Source organism: Danio rerio, chromosome 3, assembly GCF_049306965.1.
Source record: "Danio rerio strain Tuebingen ecotype United States chromosome 3, GRCz12tu, whole genome shotgun sequence".
Lineage (NCBI taxonomy): Eukaryota > Metazoa > Chordata > Actinopteri > Cypriniformes > Danionidae > Danio > Danio rerio.
This window is the reverse complement of record NC_133178.1, coordinates 55,251,451-55,271,930: the sequence shown is the minus strand read 5'-3', so window position 1 is coordinate 55,271,930 and position 20,480 is coordinate 55,251,451. Positions and strand designations below refer to the sequence as shown.

At 36.1% G+C, this 20,480-nt stretch overlaps 1 protein-coding gene and 1 long non-coding RNA gene across 2 annotated transcripts in view; one reads left to right on the top strand and one right to left on the bottom strand.

Annotated features, from left to right (window-relative positions):
- Positions 1-20,480, top strand: part of LOC141381295 (uncharacterized) — a 54,343-nt gene that overhangs the window by 21,681 nt on the left and 12,182 nt on the right. The gene's annotated exons all lie outside the window — the stretch shown is intronic.
- colgalt1a (collagen beta(1-O)galactosyltransferase 1a) overlaps positions 1,669-20,480 on the bottom strand; it is a 32,242-nt gene continuing 13,430 nt past the window's right edge. The window contains exons 6-12 of the mRNA XM_689125.7: positions 17,855-17,974; positions 17,571-17,647; positions 11,469-11,575; positions 11,239-11,371; positions 9,105-9,232; positions 8,810-9,016; positions 1,669-5,209 (exon numbers count right to left, since the gene is read on the bottom strand). Of these exons, the coding sequence (XP_694217.2) occupies positions 4,942-5,209; positions 8,810-9,016; positions 9,105-9,232; positions 11,239-11,371; positions 11,469-11,575; positions 17,571-17,647; positions 17,855-17,974 (1,040 nt within the window). The 3' untranslated portion in view covers positions 1,669-4,941. The remainder of the gene's footprint in view (positions 5,210-8,809; positions 9,017-9,104; positions 9,233-11,238; positions 11,372-11,468; positions 11,576-17,570; positions 17,648-17,854; positions 17,975-20,480) is intronic.

The following is a 20,480-nucleotide window of genomic DNA, read 5'->3' as shown; positions in this document are numbered from 1 at the left end:
ATATATATATATATATATACATAGACACACATACACACACATATATATATATATATATATATATATATATATATATATATATATATATATATATATATATATATATATATATATATATATATACATATACACACACATACATATATACATATATATGTACACTTGAAGTTAGGATCATTAGCCCCCTTTAAATTTTTTTCTTGTTTTTTAAATATTTCCCAAATGATGTTTAACAGAGCAAGAAAATTTTCACAGTATGTCTAATATTATTTTTTCTTCTGAGGAAAGCCTTTTTTGTATTAGTTTGGCTAAAATAAAGCAGTTTTTAACTTTTTAAACAACACTAAGTTCAAAATCATTAGCCCCTTTAAGTAATTTTTTCCTAACTGTCTACTACTTGCCTAATTACCCTAACCTGCTTAGTTAACCTAATTAACCTAGTTAAGCCTTTAAATGTCACTTTAAGCTGTAGAGAAGTGTCTTGAAAAATATCTAGTCAAATATTATTTACTGTCATCATGACAAAGAGAAAATAAATCAGTTAGTAGAAATCAGTTATTAAAACTATTATGTTTAGAAATGTGTTAAAAAAAAAATCCTCTCCCGTTAAACAGAAATTCATGGTGGAACTAAAAATAATTCAGGGGGACTAATAATTTTGACTTCAACTGTGTATGTGTGTGTATATATATATATATATATATATATATATATATATATATATATATATACACACACGGTGTGTGTGTCTATATATATATATATAAATAAACATGGCCTCATATCGCTGCACTGACCAATTAGAATTAAGCATTTTAGAATCACGTTTTTTCATTGCGATATTTTTGCGATGTCTTAGGAATTACATCAAATAAATGTTATCCTTGTATGCATCGGAGTGTTACTTTAAAAAATATATAAATAAAATCACCTTTAATTTTTACAGACCCCTGTCCTTACTTTCATTTATTTAAATGTATAGTTATTCTTTTTATGTTCAAAACTAAAAGTGAGAGTTAAAAATCTCAAGTTCAGATTTGACCCAAAAGCCTGACCCCTATACGTTACCTCACAAAAGTCTCATCATCGACCCCAGTTGTAAGAGCAACAAATAATAACTTGACTTCTAGTTGATGGCAACATCAACAGCCTGAGCTATCAAGACATTTGTGCTGCCAGTTACATTACCAACCACAGGAGAAGGCAAATCCTTAGCAGCATACCGCTGCTCCTAATACTTCAGCCTCCACAACAAAGCTCCTTTGCCTTTCATATAAGCCACTTCTAATACCAAATGATAATCTATAACTCAAGTTATTATTTGTTGCTCCTAAAACTTGGAAAGGTGACATAAGGTGAAACTTATGTCAGGTAGTGTAGGCACCAAATGTGCTCAGCCGAAGCAACAGTGATATCTTTAGACTATTTTGATTACATTTTTTACAAAAGATATCCTTTAAAGTTATCTATGCAAATTTTACTGCCATATGACGTGAAATTGAGTCTGAAAGTGGAAGTCATGTGATAATTTATCTTCAGCAGCACATAGGAAAATGTTTTGCAGTTGTGTGCCAGCATCTTCTTGTGGTTGAGATATAATAAAACCGGAGGAGAGATACAACATAACATGCAGGCATCGGCTCAAATAAAAGAGACAAAACATTTCTATCAGTGAAAAAACATTTGAACCGTTCTTTATATTTAAGGCACAGCTGGTGAAATACAGTCACAACACACATACCAACAGTATGATAATGTGACCAAACAGCGCAATCACAAAAAAAAGTCACATCAAGCATATTTGAAGCCTGCTAGGTTGTCCTGGGTTTAAAAAACGAGGAAGTGAAAGACCAAAAATGTTGAATGATGGTGCGTGTGGAATGTGTTAAGACCTTAAATTGCTGTCCTGATGACACGACTGCAAAACCGCTCAGCGAGTGTGGTTGCTGACTTTGATGAAGGGAAGTAACACCCTGAAACTCCACCAACGAGGGTAATGGCATCAAGGCCTAAAAATATCAACATCCTTCATGTTAAATTAACATGCAAGATATACCTGACATTATAACATGTGCTTTTTTTCATTATTGTTGATAAAATGGTAGAGAACACTGTAAATTGATGATTGTCATTAGTTTTCAGACTGATTGAAAGGTAATGTTTAATAATAAGGTTCCAGTAGGTCTCCCAATAACTAACATTTACTATAAATGAGGAACAAACCTACAGTGTCAATATGGCAACATAAACATACTGCTAAACTACGACTGACAGCTGCTCCCCCAAATCAAACAAGACACAATTATTAGGCCTATAAAGTTCAGATGCAGATAAATATATATAGCTCAGATTTAAAAGTAAGTACGTAATGTGTATTTATAAAGCGCAATTATCCTGTAAAGTCATACACCCAAAGAGCTTCACAATCATGAGTAGGGTCTCCCCAATCCACCACCAGTGTGCACCATCCACTTGGATGATGTGATGGCAGCCACAGGACAACAGCGCCAGTGCGTTCACCACATTTCAGCTATTGAAACAGTGGAGAGACATTAGTATTCATATTATTTGCCTTAATCTAATTAAGACAATAATAAGATTAAGGCGTTTACATTAGTTGCTTTTTGAGTGTTTCTTTCATGATCCCGTTTTACATGTTACAACACATTATTCGATTAACGTCATTGCGTCACAGAGCTATCTGCATTTCCTCTGGAGTTTCATGTAATTTCGGGTGTTTCGTTTTTAATTCGTCGACTTTAATCGCAGTTTGGCACTTTCACTTTCATTCATGAACATTTCATGCATCCCCCCTGTGATAAACGAGATATTGGATGCAACTTTGAACTGCTGGAAGAGTGTAGTTTTAATTGAAGTTTACACCGCATGTTGCATGGAAGAAAAAAAACCTCTGCATTTCACAATGCAGGTGTCTGTGGTCTGCACTGACTCAGTAGGTGCAAAGAGTGTCAAACAGCTGTGTGTGTTTGGGAGTGCATGTGTGTGTGGACTATCCTGTTGCAAAACACTGCAAAAATTCCTATCATGATGGTAATAGTTCGATTAAGGTGTGTACATGTCTGTACTGCACTTCAATAATGCGACTAAAATCGGCATACTCCACATGCCTTAATTCGATTTCTCTTTCTCTCCTCAATGGTTTGTCAAAACCAAGTCTGGCTACACAACCAACCTATTTAAATTACCTAAAAAAGTATCATCCAAAAACAAAAAGTTTTACAATTTGTGTGGACTTGCTGGAAGTTGTACTGTATGCTTTTATCATTTATGTTTCACAAAATTAATTTACCTCGTAATGCCAGATTAGTCTTTTTAAATGTATTTTACTATTTGTTTTAATTTAAGGCCAAATGTTTAATCTGCTTTTGTTAATAAACATTATTTTAAATTGTAATTTATTGAACCCTCTAATTTTTGTTGCATCACTCACTGTTGGGATAATAACTTTTAAAGCTGGAAGCATTAACAACTTATATAGAAATTTATTGTTATTGTTCAATATGGGAAAAAAATTGTGAGTTTGCATTTTTGCTATATCGCCCAGCCCTAATATATTCTATATATTTTTTTGTTATCACAAGCTTTGGAGATTTCCACTTTTAAATCATAGGTCACTTTTGGTATGATCCACGGCTGTGATCAAAATGGCAAAAATGATTTCAGAGTGCACTATGTAGGGAGTGCAATTGTCAGTCTAAAGTTCGTGAAAACTGAATTATAAGAAATGACTTTGAAATCAAACTGGACATAAGAGAGAACCTTTTTGAAAATGATTAATTCAAAGTGGATGTTGAAACATTTAAAAGTAATAGGGGCATAGGGGAATGACTGGGAATAAAGCACAAGCAGAAACTTTGGGTGTACTCGCACTATGCACATTTCAAGGCAACCGTCTCCTCCCATATCCGCTGACGGCCCGCACTTACATTGCATTCGCTCCTTAGTGTGCTTTAGCCATTGATGATGCGCTGTTCAGTAAGGAGCGCTCTCGCTCAGCACAGTGGACATTGCATTAGTTATATCGGTTTAGTCATTTTATATGCAGTGACACGCAGTCAAATATTTCGCCGAACAGATCAGCCACTTTTGACGCTGAAGGAATTAGGAAGTTTGCTAAAGGTACAGGTGTCCTGCAGTGATGGGTTTGCATCTTTAATAATCTATGACAGTTTGCGTTCACTGAACAATAAGAATGATTAATAAATCCATATGAATCAGTCCCTTAAAAGTCACGTCGCATCTTCATTTTCGGGCTTAGGCGCGGTTTGCACTCACACTACAAGCGTACAGCGCCAAAGCCCAAGTGAACCGCGCTCTGGCTCACCTCTTCCAACCGGGCAAGGGCAGTCCAAAGTGAACCGCGTCTGAGCCAGATTTACACTCACACCTCTCAAACGAAAAAGGAAACGGGCCTAGACATGGTTTGAATAGCATAGTGTGAGTGCACCATCTGTTTAACAACAGCTCTAGAAAGGTTGTTGCAACCGCACACATTTGCGAATGTTCGTTGGAACAACAAATTCAAGAATTGTTAAATCTCTTAACTATAATCGTATCGATGGAGTTAGCGAATTTAGTTTGCTAATAATGCTTTTCGGAAATGCACCACAGGATTGTTGTTTTTGCACAATAAAGCCCTTCGGTCTCATTGTGTCTGTATGCTGGTTAACCTGACAACCTGCTGGATGCACTGTATCCATAACCTAACAAATGGAACCTAATTACGAACAGTTACCAATTAATCATCTTAATCGTTAGATGAACACTTGCTGTGCACATCAATGCATCTAGAAAAGAAGGGACAAAATGTTTAACATTAAAAAATCTCTAAAAAGGCCTCTTCTGTTCCCTCATATTGTGCTTATTAGGCTGAATGTCCTCCAGAAGCAAGTCTAGCTGTCCAGAGTCCAAAAAAAAGTCTCATAGTTCATCTCGGGCTGTCCTGTCCAGGGGAGACTGAAGCACATCTGAGTTCTGGGCCTCTGTGCTGATCTCACCCTGTTCCTGGGTCTTACCCCGACGCTCCCTGTCCCAGTCCGTGTGTACTTTCTCATTGTCCCATACCGTAGAGGTTTCTGTGTCACTGATGTAGCCAGCCTCACCCGTGTAGTGTGTGGGGAACACCAGCAAGGGCTCTGCTGAAAACGCTTTCAGGTCCCTCGTCTCAAACTGCTCCATGTAATCCGATCTGAAGAGGAGGATGATGAAATTAGGTGTAAAGATATATATATATATATATATATATATATATATATATATATATATATATATATATATATATATATATATATATACATATATATATATATATATATATATATATATATATATATATATATATATATATATTTGATGATTAAATTTTTGTTATTATTAACTGTATTGTCCATTATAACTACGACATTTTATAGTTCTTAATGATATTGTAAAGGAACTAAACATACACAATCACGAATACAGTCAAGCTTGAAATAATTCATTTCCCTAGCTAATTATGTTCAAATGTAAATAAAATCTGGAATTATATATGTTTTTCAACAATCATGCCTCTTTTACATCATCTTATTATATTTTGGGGTCATTTTCAGTCAAAACCCTCCAAAAACTGCTGTTTGAATTATGTCAGAATTTGCCAGGGCTTGACTGTATATATTTAAAAATATAGAATATACATTAACAAATACATTTGGCAGCACAATTTAGTAATTATAAAATTCCATTCCATTTGTTGGAATTATGTAGGTCAAAGATTGTAATAGTTTTACTATTATCTTGTGGATTATTACCTGCCTTTTTTTTAAGATATTGGCTGTAAGTACATATTTTGCATCCCTAATCCTACACTGTAAAACCCAACAGGTAACTTTATCAAATAAAATGAGTGTAGTTAACTCAAAATCGACTGAAAGGTAATTCTACTCATTTGAAAAGAGTTTTGAAGTCAGTGTTGAAGGTATTGAGTTAATGAAAAACCTCATTACATCAACTTAAATGGAGTAAGTTCACATTATTCATATAGATTCATTTTGTTAACTCAAATGGATTGTAGCAATCAGCTTCCTCAAACGTTTTGAGTTGCCTTAACTCATTGGGTTTTACAGTACTCAGTTGGTTTGAGTTCTCTTAATTTATTGAGTTTAACTGTGCTCAAACTGCTTCGTTTACTCAAATGGATTAAGTTCACAGTGCTCATTAAGAATAGTTTTTAAACCTTAATGGTTTGTTGCAATTGGTTTCCTTAAATGGTTTGAGTTACCTTAACTTTCTGGGTTTTACAGTGTACCTAATATGTAAACCCAACTACTACTAATAACTATTAATTGATTAGAAAATGACTGAGGCAAAAGTCATAATTAATGGCTTATTAGACAGGAATTGTACCCTAAAATAAAATTTGACCAAGTTTAGCTAATGACATGTAATACAAATGTAAGACATTTTATTTAGTTGCAATTAACATAAAACTAAACATCCAATAAAAATCTCTGGGTTACTAAATGTAATGTTCGCTGAGAAACACATTTAAGACACATCAAGAATATTGAAAAAACAGCATTGCACTAAAAAACTGTACAGTGCATATTTATTAAAAGCCTAGAGCTGGACTCACCAACATGATAGCCCGCGAGGATCACATGAGTTGCTCACGGCCCTGTTCTAAAAACAGCTCACCATAGCACCACTTACCATTAAGCTGAATCTAATATTTTTTGTAGCTATTCCTTTTAAATTACACTTGCATTGGTATAAATTTGAAAATGATAATTATTTATATATATATAAAAAAATAAAAAAAAAGTCATATTAGCTAGCTGGTCTCCATAGCAACGGTTGTGGGTGGAGTAAAGGGTAGGAAATGAATTTAAAATATGGCAGAAAAAATAAAAAAACATCGTTTTCACAGTGAACAGAAGGAAGAGTTCTTTTATACTTCATTTGGTGGCAGCAAAGCAGCACAATGTTGAGAAACATTTCAAAACGTGTCAAGCAAGCTAACGATACCATGTTAACTACTCACCGGGCAGCGCACTACAAGTGGAAAAAGCCTGGAAAGTTTGTGAAAACTGCAGTCTTTTTTTACAAGACTGGTGAAACCACCCCAAAAAGAAACAGACACCTCATTTAACACTACACATTTTTGATTAGAAATACAAGCCATTTTCAGACAGGAAAACAAAACTATGCTTAAAGACTTGAACCGATGTAATCTCTAATCTTTCCGATGTCCAACTCAATAGTTAGAAGAGTGTCGGCTATGTTAAAATGCTGTAGATTTGGTGATAATTTCAGTAAAATCTGAAAGTTGATTTAGGTTACACATGGTACATCGTAGTGCATGATTTGTTAAAAAGAGTCAGTGGCTAGTGAAAATATTGTAGAAATAATCATTTGATAATGTAAATACTTGCAGAGATTTATAGAAATAAAGTGTTGCATATAGATATTTCTCTGTTTCCTACCTTGTTAAATCACTGTTAACAACTATTGTGAGAAATCATTAACATGATCAATGTCTTCACATGGATGAATATCATCAATTACTATTAATAATATATTATTAAAAGTACATTGAGCAAATTTGCTATTTGAGCAGTGTGAATCAAACTGGTTGCCCTCCACATTACCCGGTACCCAAGAAGTAGCTCTCAGTTTCAAAAAGGTTGATGACCCCTGGCCTGGAGCATAACCTGGTATGAACGGCATTATCTCAAAGAGCTATGGTTACATTTAGTAGTCAAAGATGTGGCCTTTTAATTTCCTTTCAACTTATAAGTATAAATTCCCAAAAATTTGGGAATTATAAAATTTGAATGATAAAATCCCCAAAAGACCCAGAGCTGGCCAATTATAAAAACTGTGTAATGAAAACATTAATTCTCCAATGCGCTTTTGCGTCATACTTGTAATAATTTAGTTTTGCCTGTATGCATAACTATTTTGCACTGTCTGTATTTTGCACTGTCTGTATTTTGCACTTTCGTTGTATTTGCACTGTCATTTTATTTGCATTGTCTGTATTTTGCACTGTTGTTGTATTTGAACTATCTGTATTTTGTACTGTCTGGAGCCAGCACCAAAGCTTTTCGCTAATCATAGCACACGTGCTGCTGATGATGTGACAATAAAAGTGATTTGATTTGATCTGCATGTTTTGACTCTAAAAGTGCTGCTAGCTGTAGAATCATCTAAATATCTTTATCATTCAACTGAAGTACTTAAATCTTGGATCGATAAGAATATTAACAGCAAATTTAAATTTCCTTTACACCCAAGAACCCCATCATTTTTCTGTATTTTCTGCTCTTTCAATTTTTTGAACACCAAATTTCTTAAGGCTGTTGGGAAGGCTGTTGTAGCCATTGACTTCTAGTAGTATACTGCATGTATTTTCTGATGTGACAAATATACAACTTTAAAACATTAATCAAACCGATTTGGGATAGCTAAGAGCAAGTAAATGGTGTGTAAAATTTATATTTTTGGGTTAACCAGTTAACAATGTTAGAGCTAGCTTATTTGGTGTAAAAATATACTGTATGTTTTGGTTATTAAGTGTTTGTGACAATGTAACAACATTCAAGATGACAAAATACTTATTTCCATGTAGCATACTTTTATATATATATTAATATTATATTATATTATATTATATTATATTATATTATATTATATTATATTATATTATATTATATTATATTATATTATATTATATTATATTATATTATTCTAAAATTGTTGCTGGCATATATGAGATGTGTAGAGGATTTCCTCCATTTGTAATACTTACACAGGATGCTTATTGAACATAACAGGAAGGAATTCATCGACAGGCAACATTTTACTAAGTGGTTGGGCTTTGAGAAGCTTTCTGGCTCCTTGTAAGGACATCATGTAACCTAAGGTCCAGTAGGAATAGTCTGCCTCTACTAGGTTGCGAATATTTGGTACTGCTTTTTCAGGCCGGTCCACTTGCATCCTCTTCCTCCCAATATAACTGCAAAGAGTTGGAGATGAAATAGCCAGCATGAACAGATCTTTAATCGATGCAAAAACCAAAAATGTGACAGAGACTTTAGACTTACATGAGGTCCCAGTCCAGACTCTGACTTTGGAGCTCAAGCAACAGATTCTGCAGGCGACGCTTGAAGAAAATCTCAAATCTTAAGTCATCTTCAAGAATTAGCGAGGTCTTCAATCCTCGATCTACAATCTGTGTTGCACAAGACATATTTATAAGGTTTGCAGAGTTTCCCACAAGGTCCTAATCTAACAGTAGCGGTACACAGACAGTAACAAGTTCCATGAGAAACATAGGATTTTGTCTTAAATATTAAATATTAAAGAAACACTAAGGAAATAGGCTCATTTTAAAAGTCACCCAGAGTTAAACATTTGAGTTTTCAACTCGTCATAAGATTTGAAGGGACTCCAAAACCAGAAGTGAATGGGTCAGATAAGGGAGACAAAATATGTACGGTTGGTGTGCCTCTAGAAACAGGGTTGGGAAACACTGGTTTAGATCAACATGGCTAGTTACTATACTCTCATTTCAGCATAATAAACAAGGAACTTTGTTGCTGTACCATGGCTGCAGCTGGCACAATGATATCATGCAGCACCTGAAAATAGTCCCTAGGTAGGATAATAATATAAATGTAATGTAATGTAATGTAATGTGTGTATTTATATAGCGCATTTATTGTGTATGGCAATACACCCAAAGCGCTTCACAATCATGAGGGGGGGTCTCTCCACACCACCACCAGTGTGCAGCATCCACTTGGATGATGCGACGGCAGCCACAGGACAACGGCGCCAGTGCGCTCACCACACACCAGCTATTGGTGGAGTGGAGGGACAGTGATAGAGCCAATTCGGTGGAGAGGGGATGATTGGGAGGCCATGATCGTAAGGGCCGATAGAGGGACTTTGGCCAGGACACTGGGGTTACACCCCTGCTCTTTCACGAGAAGTGCCATGGGATTTTTAATGACCGCAGAGAGTCAGGACCTCGGTTTAACGTCTCATCCGAAAGACGGCGCCCAATGACAGTATAGTGTCCCCTTCACTTTTACTGGGGCATTAGGACTCACACAGACCACAGGTTGAGCGCCCCCTGCTGGCCTCACTAACACCACTTCCAACAGCAACCTAGTGTTCCCTAGTGGTCTCCCATCCAGGTACTAACCAGGCTCAGCCCTGCTTAGCTTCAGTGAGTAACCGGTCTTGGGCTGCAGGGTGATATGGCTGTCGAATATTGTTATATTAATATTGTAATATTAATATAATATAATAATATTATAACAGGGGAATAATATTGTTGTGCCTGCAGCAGGCCTGGTATGGCAGCAAAGATCCTTGTTTATTAAGCCAGAATGAGAGTATGGTAACTAGCCATCAGCCTAGAAAACTGCAACATTTAATCATCTGTCAGTCTTAGTACAAGAAAGAACTACAGAAGAGTCAAGCTTTACTAGGAAAATTTATCAAAACTTGATTTTGAGTGAGATGCTAACGGTTTAATTTAATGCAATGATGTATGCTAAGCTAAGCTAAAAAAGGTTCCAACCAGACCCAGAGATCGACTGAATGGATTCAAAACTGTAAAACTAAGACATTTCACTTTAGAGGACTTGTAAAATTTGCCTATTATTAATAAAAGTGGAATGTTCTTTTCAGATGCACATAATTATGTAACTCGGATACTATTTGTGAGAAGTAACTAGAAACTATAACTGATTACTCTTTTAAAGGAATGTGCCCAACACTGAGAGTAATGCTGCAGATTTACCAAAGAAATGCAGAAATACAGGCTTAAATTTTAGCAACATGTCAACAATTTTGTTGATCAGTAATACATAAACTGTTTGAGAAATCATTGTACAGCTTGTCATCATGGTCCTAAAATGATCTAAGAATTTAAATGGAATCAGGTCAACAATCTGTAAGGTGCAAGATGTGAAAAAGATACCAGCACCCTGCTGAAACTAGCAAAGACACTTGCATCTTTCCTGTCGCCCTTAATACAACAATATAGCAAGGCTTTGTAGAGAAATACTCTACTGTTTGATTTCACAATTTAATTCCTGCATTATTCTGAGAACAGATCAGTTTATAAAAAAATTTCCCTAGGCTTTTGAATGGTACTTTTCTCAAGCAGTTGACTCTAATGCAGCGATTTTGTAGCCAAACAACAAACAGGGATGTGTGCCAGACCTCTTTCCAGATGTTATAGTGGGACAGGAAGCAGCCCAGCTCTCCTTTAGTGAGAGGTCTGCCGTGATAAGGGTCACTGTAGCCAGGCAGCATGTGTATTCCTAAAGCATGGATCTCACTGACGTTCATAGCTCTAGGTTTAAAAAAAACAAAAAAGACAAGCTGTGAGTGAGTGTTTTGACCTGATAAAGAAGGTCTCGTTTGTTTGAAGATAACACAAGCAGACTCACTTGCCATCAACAGCAGCGATAATCTTACATTCAATCTCTTGCTCTGTCAATGCCCTCAGCATGCGCTCACGCCTGTCACCTCGTCGCTTCAGGTTGATTATAAACACCTTTAACCACACACACAGCACATTTGATAAACACATCAACAGCACCGATGCTAAAATGTGGCAATAGACCAGAAAACCAATCATAAGACTCCATTTTTGATGTTAAAAGGGACCTATTATGCAAAAATCACTTTAATAAGGGGTTTAAACACAGTTTTGTGGGAACAGTCTTTGACTATAACCAGCTTCTAATGGTGAAAATGTAAAATTTTTTTTTTTTTTTTGATTTACGCTTTATAAAAACAGTCTACAAAAACACTTTGACTGAAATTTTCCCATTGTATGTGTCATCAGAGAATAAACAATCCACCCCTCATTAGCATTTAGCATTGGAAGTTAGTCTTGTTACCATTATGCTGACACATAGGCATTCGCAGCTCAGCCCTTTTTTAAAAAAAGGACTGGAAGTGCAATCTCATTTGAATTTAAAGAGACAGGCACTAAAATAGCACAATTAGCAAAAAAAGCCTTATAGGGGAAGTTTCAAAGAGGTAAACAACCTTATTTGTGGGGGATTTTGACAAAGAACTTGCATACATACACACACTGTAAAAAAATAAACTTTATTTTTCAGATAATTGCATTTTTTTTTTTTTTTACAGAATTTTCCAGTTTTTCCATTTTACAGTGAAATACCCGCTGTTTTACAGATATATTCTGTAATATAGAATTCTAACATTAAATTTATAGTTATTATTTCTTGTAATTTGGTATTACGATATTTTTCTGCTTTTTTTCAAAGAAAATTTTACGTATTTTTAGAGAGTAACACGTCATTTTACGTTAATATTTACAGATTATTTCTGTAAAAATAGGGATTTTATTGAGGATAGTAAACATATGAAGATATTCATGAGGTTAATAAAGTCAAATAATAGCCTATTGTTTGTAGGCTGCATATAATACATGCACTGTAAACTAGGAAATGTTTATTTTACTACTCTAACAATGTTGCAATGCAAACTGTCACGTTCCCCAGTGATCTAGCAGCTGCGGGTCGCTGGAAAACTACACAAGTTACTTTAACAAACTACAACTCCCCGCATGCACCTCGCACACCTGGGTTACTAATTTTGACCGATTACACACATAGTCAGAAGATTGTTATGGACTGATTTCAAGAACTCAGAACACACAGACACAGACAGTCTTAAACTGTTTAGTAAGCATTATGACGCGGTTTCTCTTACTTTGCCACGTTTGACCCCATTACTTTGTTATTTTGTTTGCAGCCTTTACGCTTATGATTATCTGTGCACCTGTTTGTTCCTGTTTCAGCCTTTAATTGCAAGATGATTCTGTTGATAAACTGCTGTTTGATCGTCAACTCTGTTGTGCAGGCGTCCTCAGATGACACTAACCTTGTTTTTGTTGTTAAACGATGAGCAAATGTGTTATTAGTAAAAAGAAATCAAATATTAGATAGATAACAGTTTTGTATTTTCTCAAGAAAATTGTTTTGGAGTTAATCTACATATCCTTAAAATATTTGTTAAACTATATTATAGTTTATAGTTGTATTTGCAGTGTTTTACGAAAACAGCAATTATTTGTACCTAAGCTTTAAAACAATGGAATAAATAGAGATTTCATGCTTAATTACATAAAGAAATTACATTAATAACCTGCATAATTACAGTAATTATCCTTATAATCACATTAATTAATCTGTATAATTACAGTAATAATAACCTGTATAATTGCAGTAATAATCCTTATAATCACATTAATTAATCTGTATAATTACAGTAATAATAACCTGTATAATTGCAGTAATAATCCTTATAATCACATTAATTAATCTGTATAATTACAGTAATAATAACCTGTATAATTGCAGTAATAATCCTTATAATCACATTTATTAATCTGTATAATTACAGTAATAATAACCTGTATAATTGCAGTAATAATCCTTATAATCACATTAATTAATCTGTATAATTACAGTAATAATAACCTGTATAATTGCAGTAATAATCCTTATAATCACATTAATTAATCTGTATAATTACAGTAATAATAACCTGTATAATTGCAGTAATAATCCTTATAATCTCATTAATTATCTATATAATTGCATTAATAAATGATATGTTTACAGTAATAATTTGTAACATGATAGTAATAATCTGTGTAATTGCAGTAATAATTAGTAAATTGGCAGTAATAACCTGTACTATTACAGTAAAAATCTGTAAAATGACAGTAATAACTTGTAGTTTTGGAACAAGAAATTACTTTTTTTTTTTTTTTTTACAGATTATCTAAATTTTTATTCTGACAGTTTTTTCAATTATTTTACAGTAATTTTCTGCCGCCAGAAAATTTGTCATTTTAGATTTTTTTTTTTGTTTTTTTTTTGTTTTTTTTGTTTGTACAGTGCACTCTAGGGAAATCAGAGACATATTTTACAGCACATCTTAATGTTACATCATAAGAAATACCCTTTAATACAGTGTTTCTTAACCACGTTCCTGGAGGACCACCCGTTCGGCACCAAAACACAAAAAACACACCTGATTTACATCATCAACTTATTAACAGACACCGAAAGACCTGTAATAGGTGTGACAGACAAAGGAGACATCCAAAACATGCAGTGTAGGTGGCTCTTCAGGAACGTGGTTGAGAAAAGCCAGAAAAGCTGAATAAACAAGCTTTCCATTGATGTACTACAGGGCTATTTAATTGGCGGCCCGTGGCTGAACTTGGCCCGTGAGGTAATTTGTTCGACCCTCCAAATAGTGTGACCAAGACATAAAAAATAAATTGAGTTTTGTCGAAACACGGCCGCTATAATTATGAAGTGGTGTGCGTCTGTTCAATACAACACAAGCTGCAGTTGAAGGTTGCACAGAGTGTAAGTCACCTGACATTAAAGGCTTGTACGCACTGGGCTACTTTTCGTTTGCGTTTATTGCAGCGTTCTTTGCGATTTTTACTGGCGTCGAGCAGAAAAACATGCAAAATCACTCCTTAATGTTAGATGGCGCTACACAACTTTAAGCTTGTAACACAGAAGAAGACAAAAAGTTGACACGCTTGTTGTTAAAGTTACTGGCGAGTTGAACAAGCATGGATGGTTCAAGTAGCAGCTCCAGCTTTAGCGATGAAGAAATGATTATTGTAGTGAGTCAACGGATCGTTCCAGAACCGAACAAGCCACAGACCATGTTATCCTTAAAAGATTGGTTGGTGCCTACGAGTCTGAGATTGATTTCATTTTCAAAGCAATCCACAGGCACCCAGCAAAAGGCAAATCCACAGGATACCTAGCCAGTCAACATCACAGTTGCGTGTTAATTAACTTTACACCCTAAAACAATAAGAGGCTCTACAATCAAAAACCCACCAAACCGGTTTTTGAGAAGTACCTTTTGGTTCGCTTGTCCTTTGGCGTCTGCAAGGAATACACATTCTCAGGCAGACACAGAAGCGATCAGAAACGCTTCCAAAGTTTAATGGACATTTAAGTAAAACAGTTTATTTGAGTAATGTATGTTTACTTTATGTTTCTGTAGGTTTTTGTGTGTACATGTTCCATGTGTTTAACAAAACTGTTATAGATAGTTCTTGAGTAATAGCCCTCAGTGACAAATGAAATCTACAGAATGTTTGTGAAATACTTTGTTTGGTATCGATTGAAAGCTAGGAACATTTTAAATGCATTGGTTTATATGAAGAAACCATACTATGAAAAGTGTTGACGTTATAAGACTTTATTTTAACCACTATGCTATCAAAGCAGCACCCACACCAGGTGTCAACCCGGCCTCCTAGAGGGCAGAATTGGGGTGTGACTCCACCCCGCACCTTATCTGATTGGACAAGCATTGTGTAGACCCAGCCTCTACCAAAGCCTATAAAACTTTGAACAAAGAAATTTCATCGTCGTCTTTTGCCGGTCATCTTTGCCAGTCGTCACCGCCGTCGCTGCCCGGACGTCGCTCTTCTCTTGCTGTGGCCGTTACATCGCCTCGCCGGAAGCCTCGTTACATTACGGAGCAGACCGCGACCTTCACTTGCTGCCGGCTCGACCCCCGATCTGCTTGTGCAACGGCTTCAACAACAAGCCATCGGGTCAACACATCCAAACTCTGAAACTCATCATAACTACAGGAACCCAGGAAGGACTTCGAACGCCGCTTTGTCCAACATCCGTATCCCTAGCAACCGACTAAGGAAACCCCTCTTCACCGACAAGGGAATTCCATCACGTCACTGAAGTTGCTACGCTGACCAATCAGCTTCGCCGGGATTTCCCTTTGGACCAGTCAAGGAAACCAAAAATTACATCAGAACGCAAGTAGCACAAACAAGGTTTCTACCCATTACTGAATCTGGTGTGAATTATGTTTAAGTAGTAAAGAATAGCAAAATTCTCTGCTTTTACGGTTTCTCTCAGGTTACAATGCTAAGAACTTAGCAAAGGCTAGAAGTTGAATCCACTCAGTCATAACTCTCCTCAAACTGCTTGTGCGTGTGTGTATGTATGTGCATTTGTTTGTTTTACGTAGATTAGTACTTTGTGTTATAGAGTAGCAATAAACTTTTGTTTCGTTTTAAGATCCGTGTTGGTGTGTTGTGTGCTTTATAAGTTAATGCCTCAGCTTCAGATACTGCTACCTTGCTCATTAAATAATTAGATACTGTTTTTATATTGTTATTGTTGGCCACGTAATAATATAATACAGAATTGCTTTACATTAAACATTCTATTTGCTGGACAAATACTAAAGTTAAGTGTAAGCTTTAAATAATTCTATGTGAATCATGTTCGAATCTTTGATTCGAATCCCCAAAGTTTAAACATGATTTAAACCAAAGAGCTGATTCTTACATTATTGTTCACAGAGCAATAAGCAGCTCCATGTTCATATCGCCTCTGGGCGTCTTCAATGTGCGCTCGCATTGACAGTTTCGCGCTTGAGCGCCTCCAAGTGCTGTTTACTGTAACTTCAGCAGCTCAGCGCACATGAACAAAAGTGCTGATCTGCTTGGTGGGGAAGATATTGACGCGGCACATCAAAACAAAAATACAAGTATGAGTATTTCTTAAAAAATTATGCTTTTACGTCTGCCGTTTTGAACATTGGTGTGCACAGTCACATTGGCGCCCTTTATTTAGTCACATGGCGTTAAACATCGATAGAAAACACGAGCAAAAAGCATCCCGGTGTGCACAGGCCTTAATGCGAGTGAGTGGTGCGAGTAGCCGAAAACATTTGGATACTTAATTGTAAAGGCTTCTCAACGCCGCATTTCTGTTGCACGGATCGAAACTGCTGCAACTAAACCAAGTTATTCCACCTGTGCGCAAGTTTAAAGTTCCGAGCTTATAGCTACACCAAGGCTAATACACACGCACACTGGATTAACTATAGCAGCAGGGCATTCACATATTGCATCTTTTCCACACGCAAGTTCGTTACTTGCAATGTAAGAATATGTAATATAAGTGCGCAAGCGGAGCAAAATACAATATATTAACATTTTATTGTGGAAAAATACAACGTGGGGGTCTTAAGGAGCAAAAATACAACACATGAGCTTTTTTATGCTGTTGTGTCATCACTCATATAGCAAGTCATATCTCTCCAGCTCCTCATTTAAGATGCTTTTCATGAACTGGCCCCCATGACAAACTAATAGAATAGCCCTGATGTAATGTATAGTTTGTGAGGAAATGACAATGTTTTGTTGATATACAACTGTATGTAAACCTGGAAACTAGGGATTCAAACTAATCTAAAATCACTTTTAAAATTATTTTTATATTAGGTTCCTAGCAATGACAATTACTTAAAGTTTTGATGTATTTATGGTTAGAAATTTACAGATTATCTTCCTGAAACATGACCTTTATTTAATATTCTAACGGTTTTTGGTATTAAATTGATTATTATGACCCATCCTGTGTAATTTTGAGTATTCCCTAAGTTATACTTGACAAATAGGGTGACATATAGAAAACAAATAGAAACACAGTTACCTCATCAAAGCCCATTTTATCAGGTTTTCTGACAGGTTTGGGTAAGTATCTTGAAGGCTCAACTGGAGGATTTCGTACTGTGAAATAAAAGAAGAGCTTACATTTAATGAAGCAGATGGTACAGAATGCATGTAATGTTAAAAGCAATGCATGTACAACTCAGAGAGCCTTGTTATTAGCACCAACAGTATTAAAGCAGACTTTATTTAGTAACAGTCGAGATTAAGGTTTGAATGCATCACAGACTACTATTACATTTCCTTCTTTGTAAAGCTGAAACATACCGTTGACCTCCAGCATAGTGTGAATGAAGCTGTCTGCCTCATCCTGTAGAGTGCTGTGGGCACGAAGAGGAACTGGGAGGTGCCCATATATTTCTCTGTTGCAAATAAACATTTGGACTTCTGCAAAAAAACATAACAAAACACAAATAAAAGTGAAAAAAAAAATTTATTTGATGGATATTTTTTAATTTAAACTGAACATTTCCTCTTAACCTTCAGTATATTTTCCATTGTGTTCAACAGAAATAAAAAGGTTTGGAAGAGGATGGGAAAATGATGACATGATTTTCATTTTTGGGTGAACTGCCCCTTTAAGAGGATTTTATGCATATTATAGCATCTTCTTAAAGGGGCAATTCACCAAAACAAATGTGATATTCCAAACCTAAAACTTACTTTCTTTTGTAAAGAATTGCAAAAGATATTTTATTTGTTCTTAACTGTCCATACAAAACAACAATATCAGAACAAATAAAACAAAAACCCATGATACAAGGTTTTAAACTCTCACTGACTTCATGTGTAAATGAATTTTGAAACATCTTTAAAGAAGGAAAGTCATACAAGAATAAAACAAAATGGCAATAAATACAATTTATTTTGGGGTTAAGCTTGCTTTCACACCTGTAATTTGGTTCATTTTAGGACAACACATTCATCCATTTTGGTTCCTTTTCTCACCACACTGGTTGCTCTGGTCTGAATCAGTTGAAACAACCCAAACTGCTGTCATTTGACAACATGCACACCGCTCGTTGGCCAAATTTGTTATTAAACATACACAAATATTTCTACAAAACTAAAAAAAGCCATCAGGTAAGATGCTTGGAAATACAGAGAGATGACTATGCTGGCTGAATTGTATGATGTATCCCAGGTCATCGTTTATTATTTGAAATATATGTAGAAACCGGTCATGAACATGAAATAGATTTTATGCATGCTTATGAGCACTTTCATCATTTAAATGTAATTATGACAGCATTTGATGTTTTTGTCATGACAACTTGACATTATCAGGACAATACACTCACCGGCCACTGTATTAGGTACACCTTACTAGTAAAGTATTGCATCCCTTTTGGCTTCAGAAGTGACTTAATCCTTGATCGCATAGATCGAATAAGGTAGTGGAAATATTGCTCAGAGATTTTGCTCCATATTGACATGATAGCATCACACAGTTGCTGCAGTTTGTCGGCTGCACATCCATGATGTAAATCTCCCATTCCACCACATCTTGAAGGTGCCCTTGGATTGAGGATCTGGTTACTGTGGAGGCCATTTGAGTACAGTCAATGCATTGTCCTGTTCAAGAACCCAGTCTGAGATGATTCACGCTTTATGACATGGCACGTTACTCTGCTGGAAGTAGCTATAGGAAGATGGGTACACTGTGGTCATAAAGGGATGGACATGGTCAGCAACAATGCTCAGGTGGGCTGTGGCGTTGACATGATGCTCAATTGGTGCTAATGCACCCTAAATGTGCCAAGAAAATATCCAACACACCATTACACCACCACCACTTGGTGTGGTCTTCTGCAGCTGTGGCCCAATCACCTCAAGGATGGATTTGTTGTGCATTCAGGGTTGCTCTTCTGCAGACCTCGGTTGTAATGGGTTACTTGAGTTATTAGAGTTACTGTTCCCTTTCTATCAGCTTGAACTAGTCTGCCCTTTCTCTTCTGACATCTTGCATTAACAAGACATTTGCACCCTCACTGGATATTTCCTCTTTTTCGGACCATTCTCTGTAAACCCTAGAGATAGTTGTCCATGAAAGTCTCTGTAGATCAGCAGTTTCTGAAATACTAAGACAAGTCCGTCTGGCACTAACAACCATGCCAAGTTCAAAGTCTCTTAAATGACCTTTCTTCCCCATTTTGATGCTCGGTTTGTACTGCAGCAGATGGTCTTTTTCATGTTTACATGCCTAAATGCACTGAGTTGCTGCCATGTGATTGGCTGATTAGAAATTTGCGTTAACGAGCAGTTGGACAGGTGCACCAAATTAAGTGGCTGGTAAGCAGATAACTTGTCATAAATATGTCACAAACATCATTGTCATGAGGTTATTTTATTTGTACTTGCATTATCCCATAATGCAAAAAGCAGCAGACTACAGCAACTGGTTTAGTCCAAAAATATGCAGTACTTTCTGCAGTTTGATCTGTTTGAGATCAGGTTTTGATGTGCTTGTTTTGTCTGCTTTTGTCACGCAAGGTGAGTAAGTTTGTTACATTCACACCTGCTCAAATTTTTTAGACAGCATGTCAACTTAAAAGAACTTTTACAAACAGAGCTGCTCATCACTGTCAGTTCCAAAGCAGTGGATCAATCAGAAAAACTTGAAGGCAGGCAATGTTGCAGGTTTCTGTTTACAGGCACTAAGGGCCTACTCACAGTATGCTATCCGAACCATGCCCAGGCCCATTTCCCAGATCGTTTAAGAAGTGTGAGTGCGCTGAATCGGGCTCAGGCACGGTTCACTTGGCCGGCCCTGGCCCTGTGGGAAGAGGTGGGCCTGAGTGCAGTTGACTTAGGCTTTGGCGCGGTACGTTTGTAGTGTGAGTGCAAAATCCGAAAAAAGCCCGAAACTGAAAGCGAGACGTGACTTTAAGGG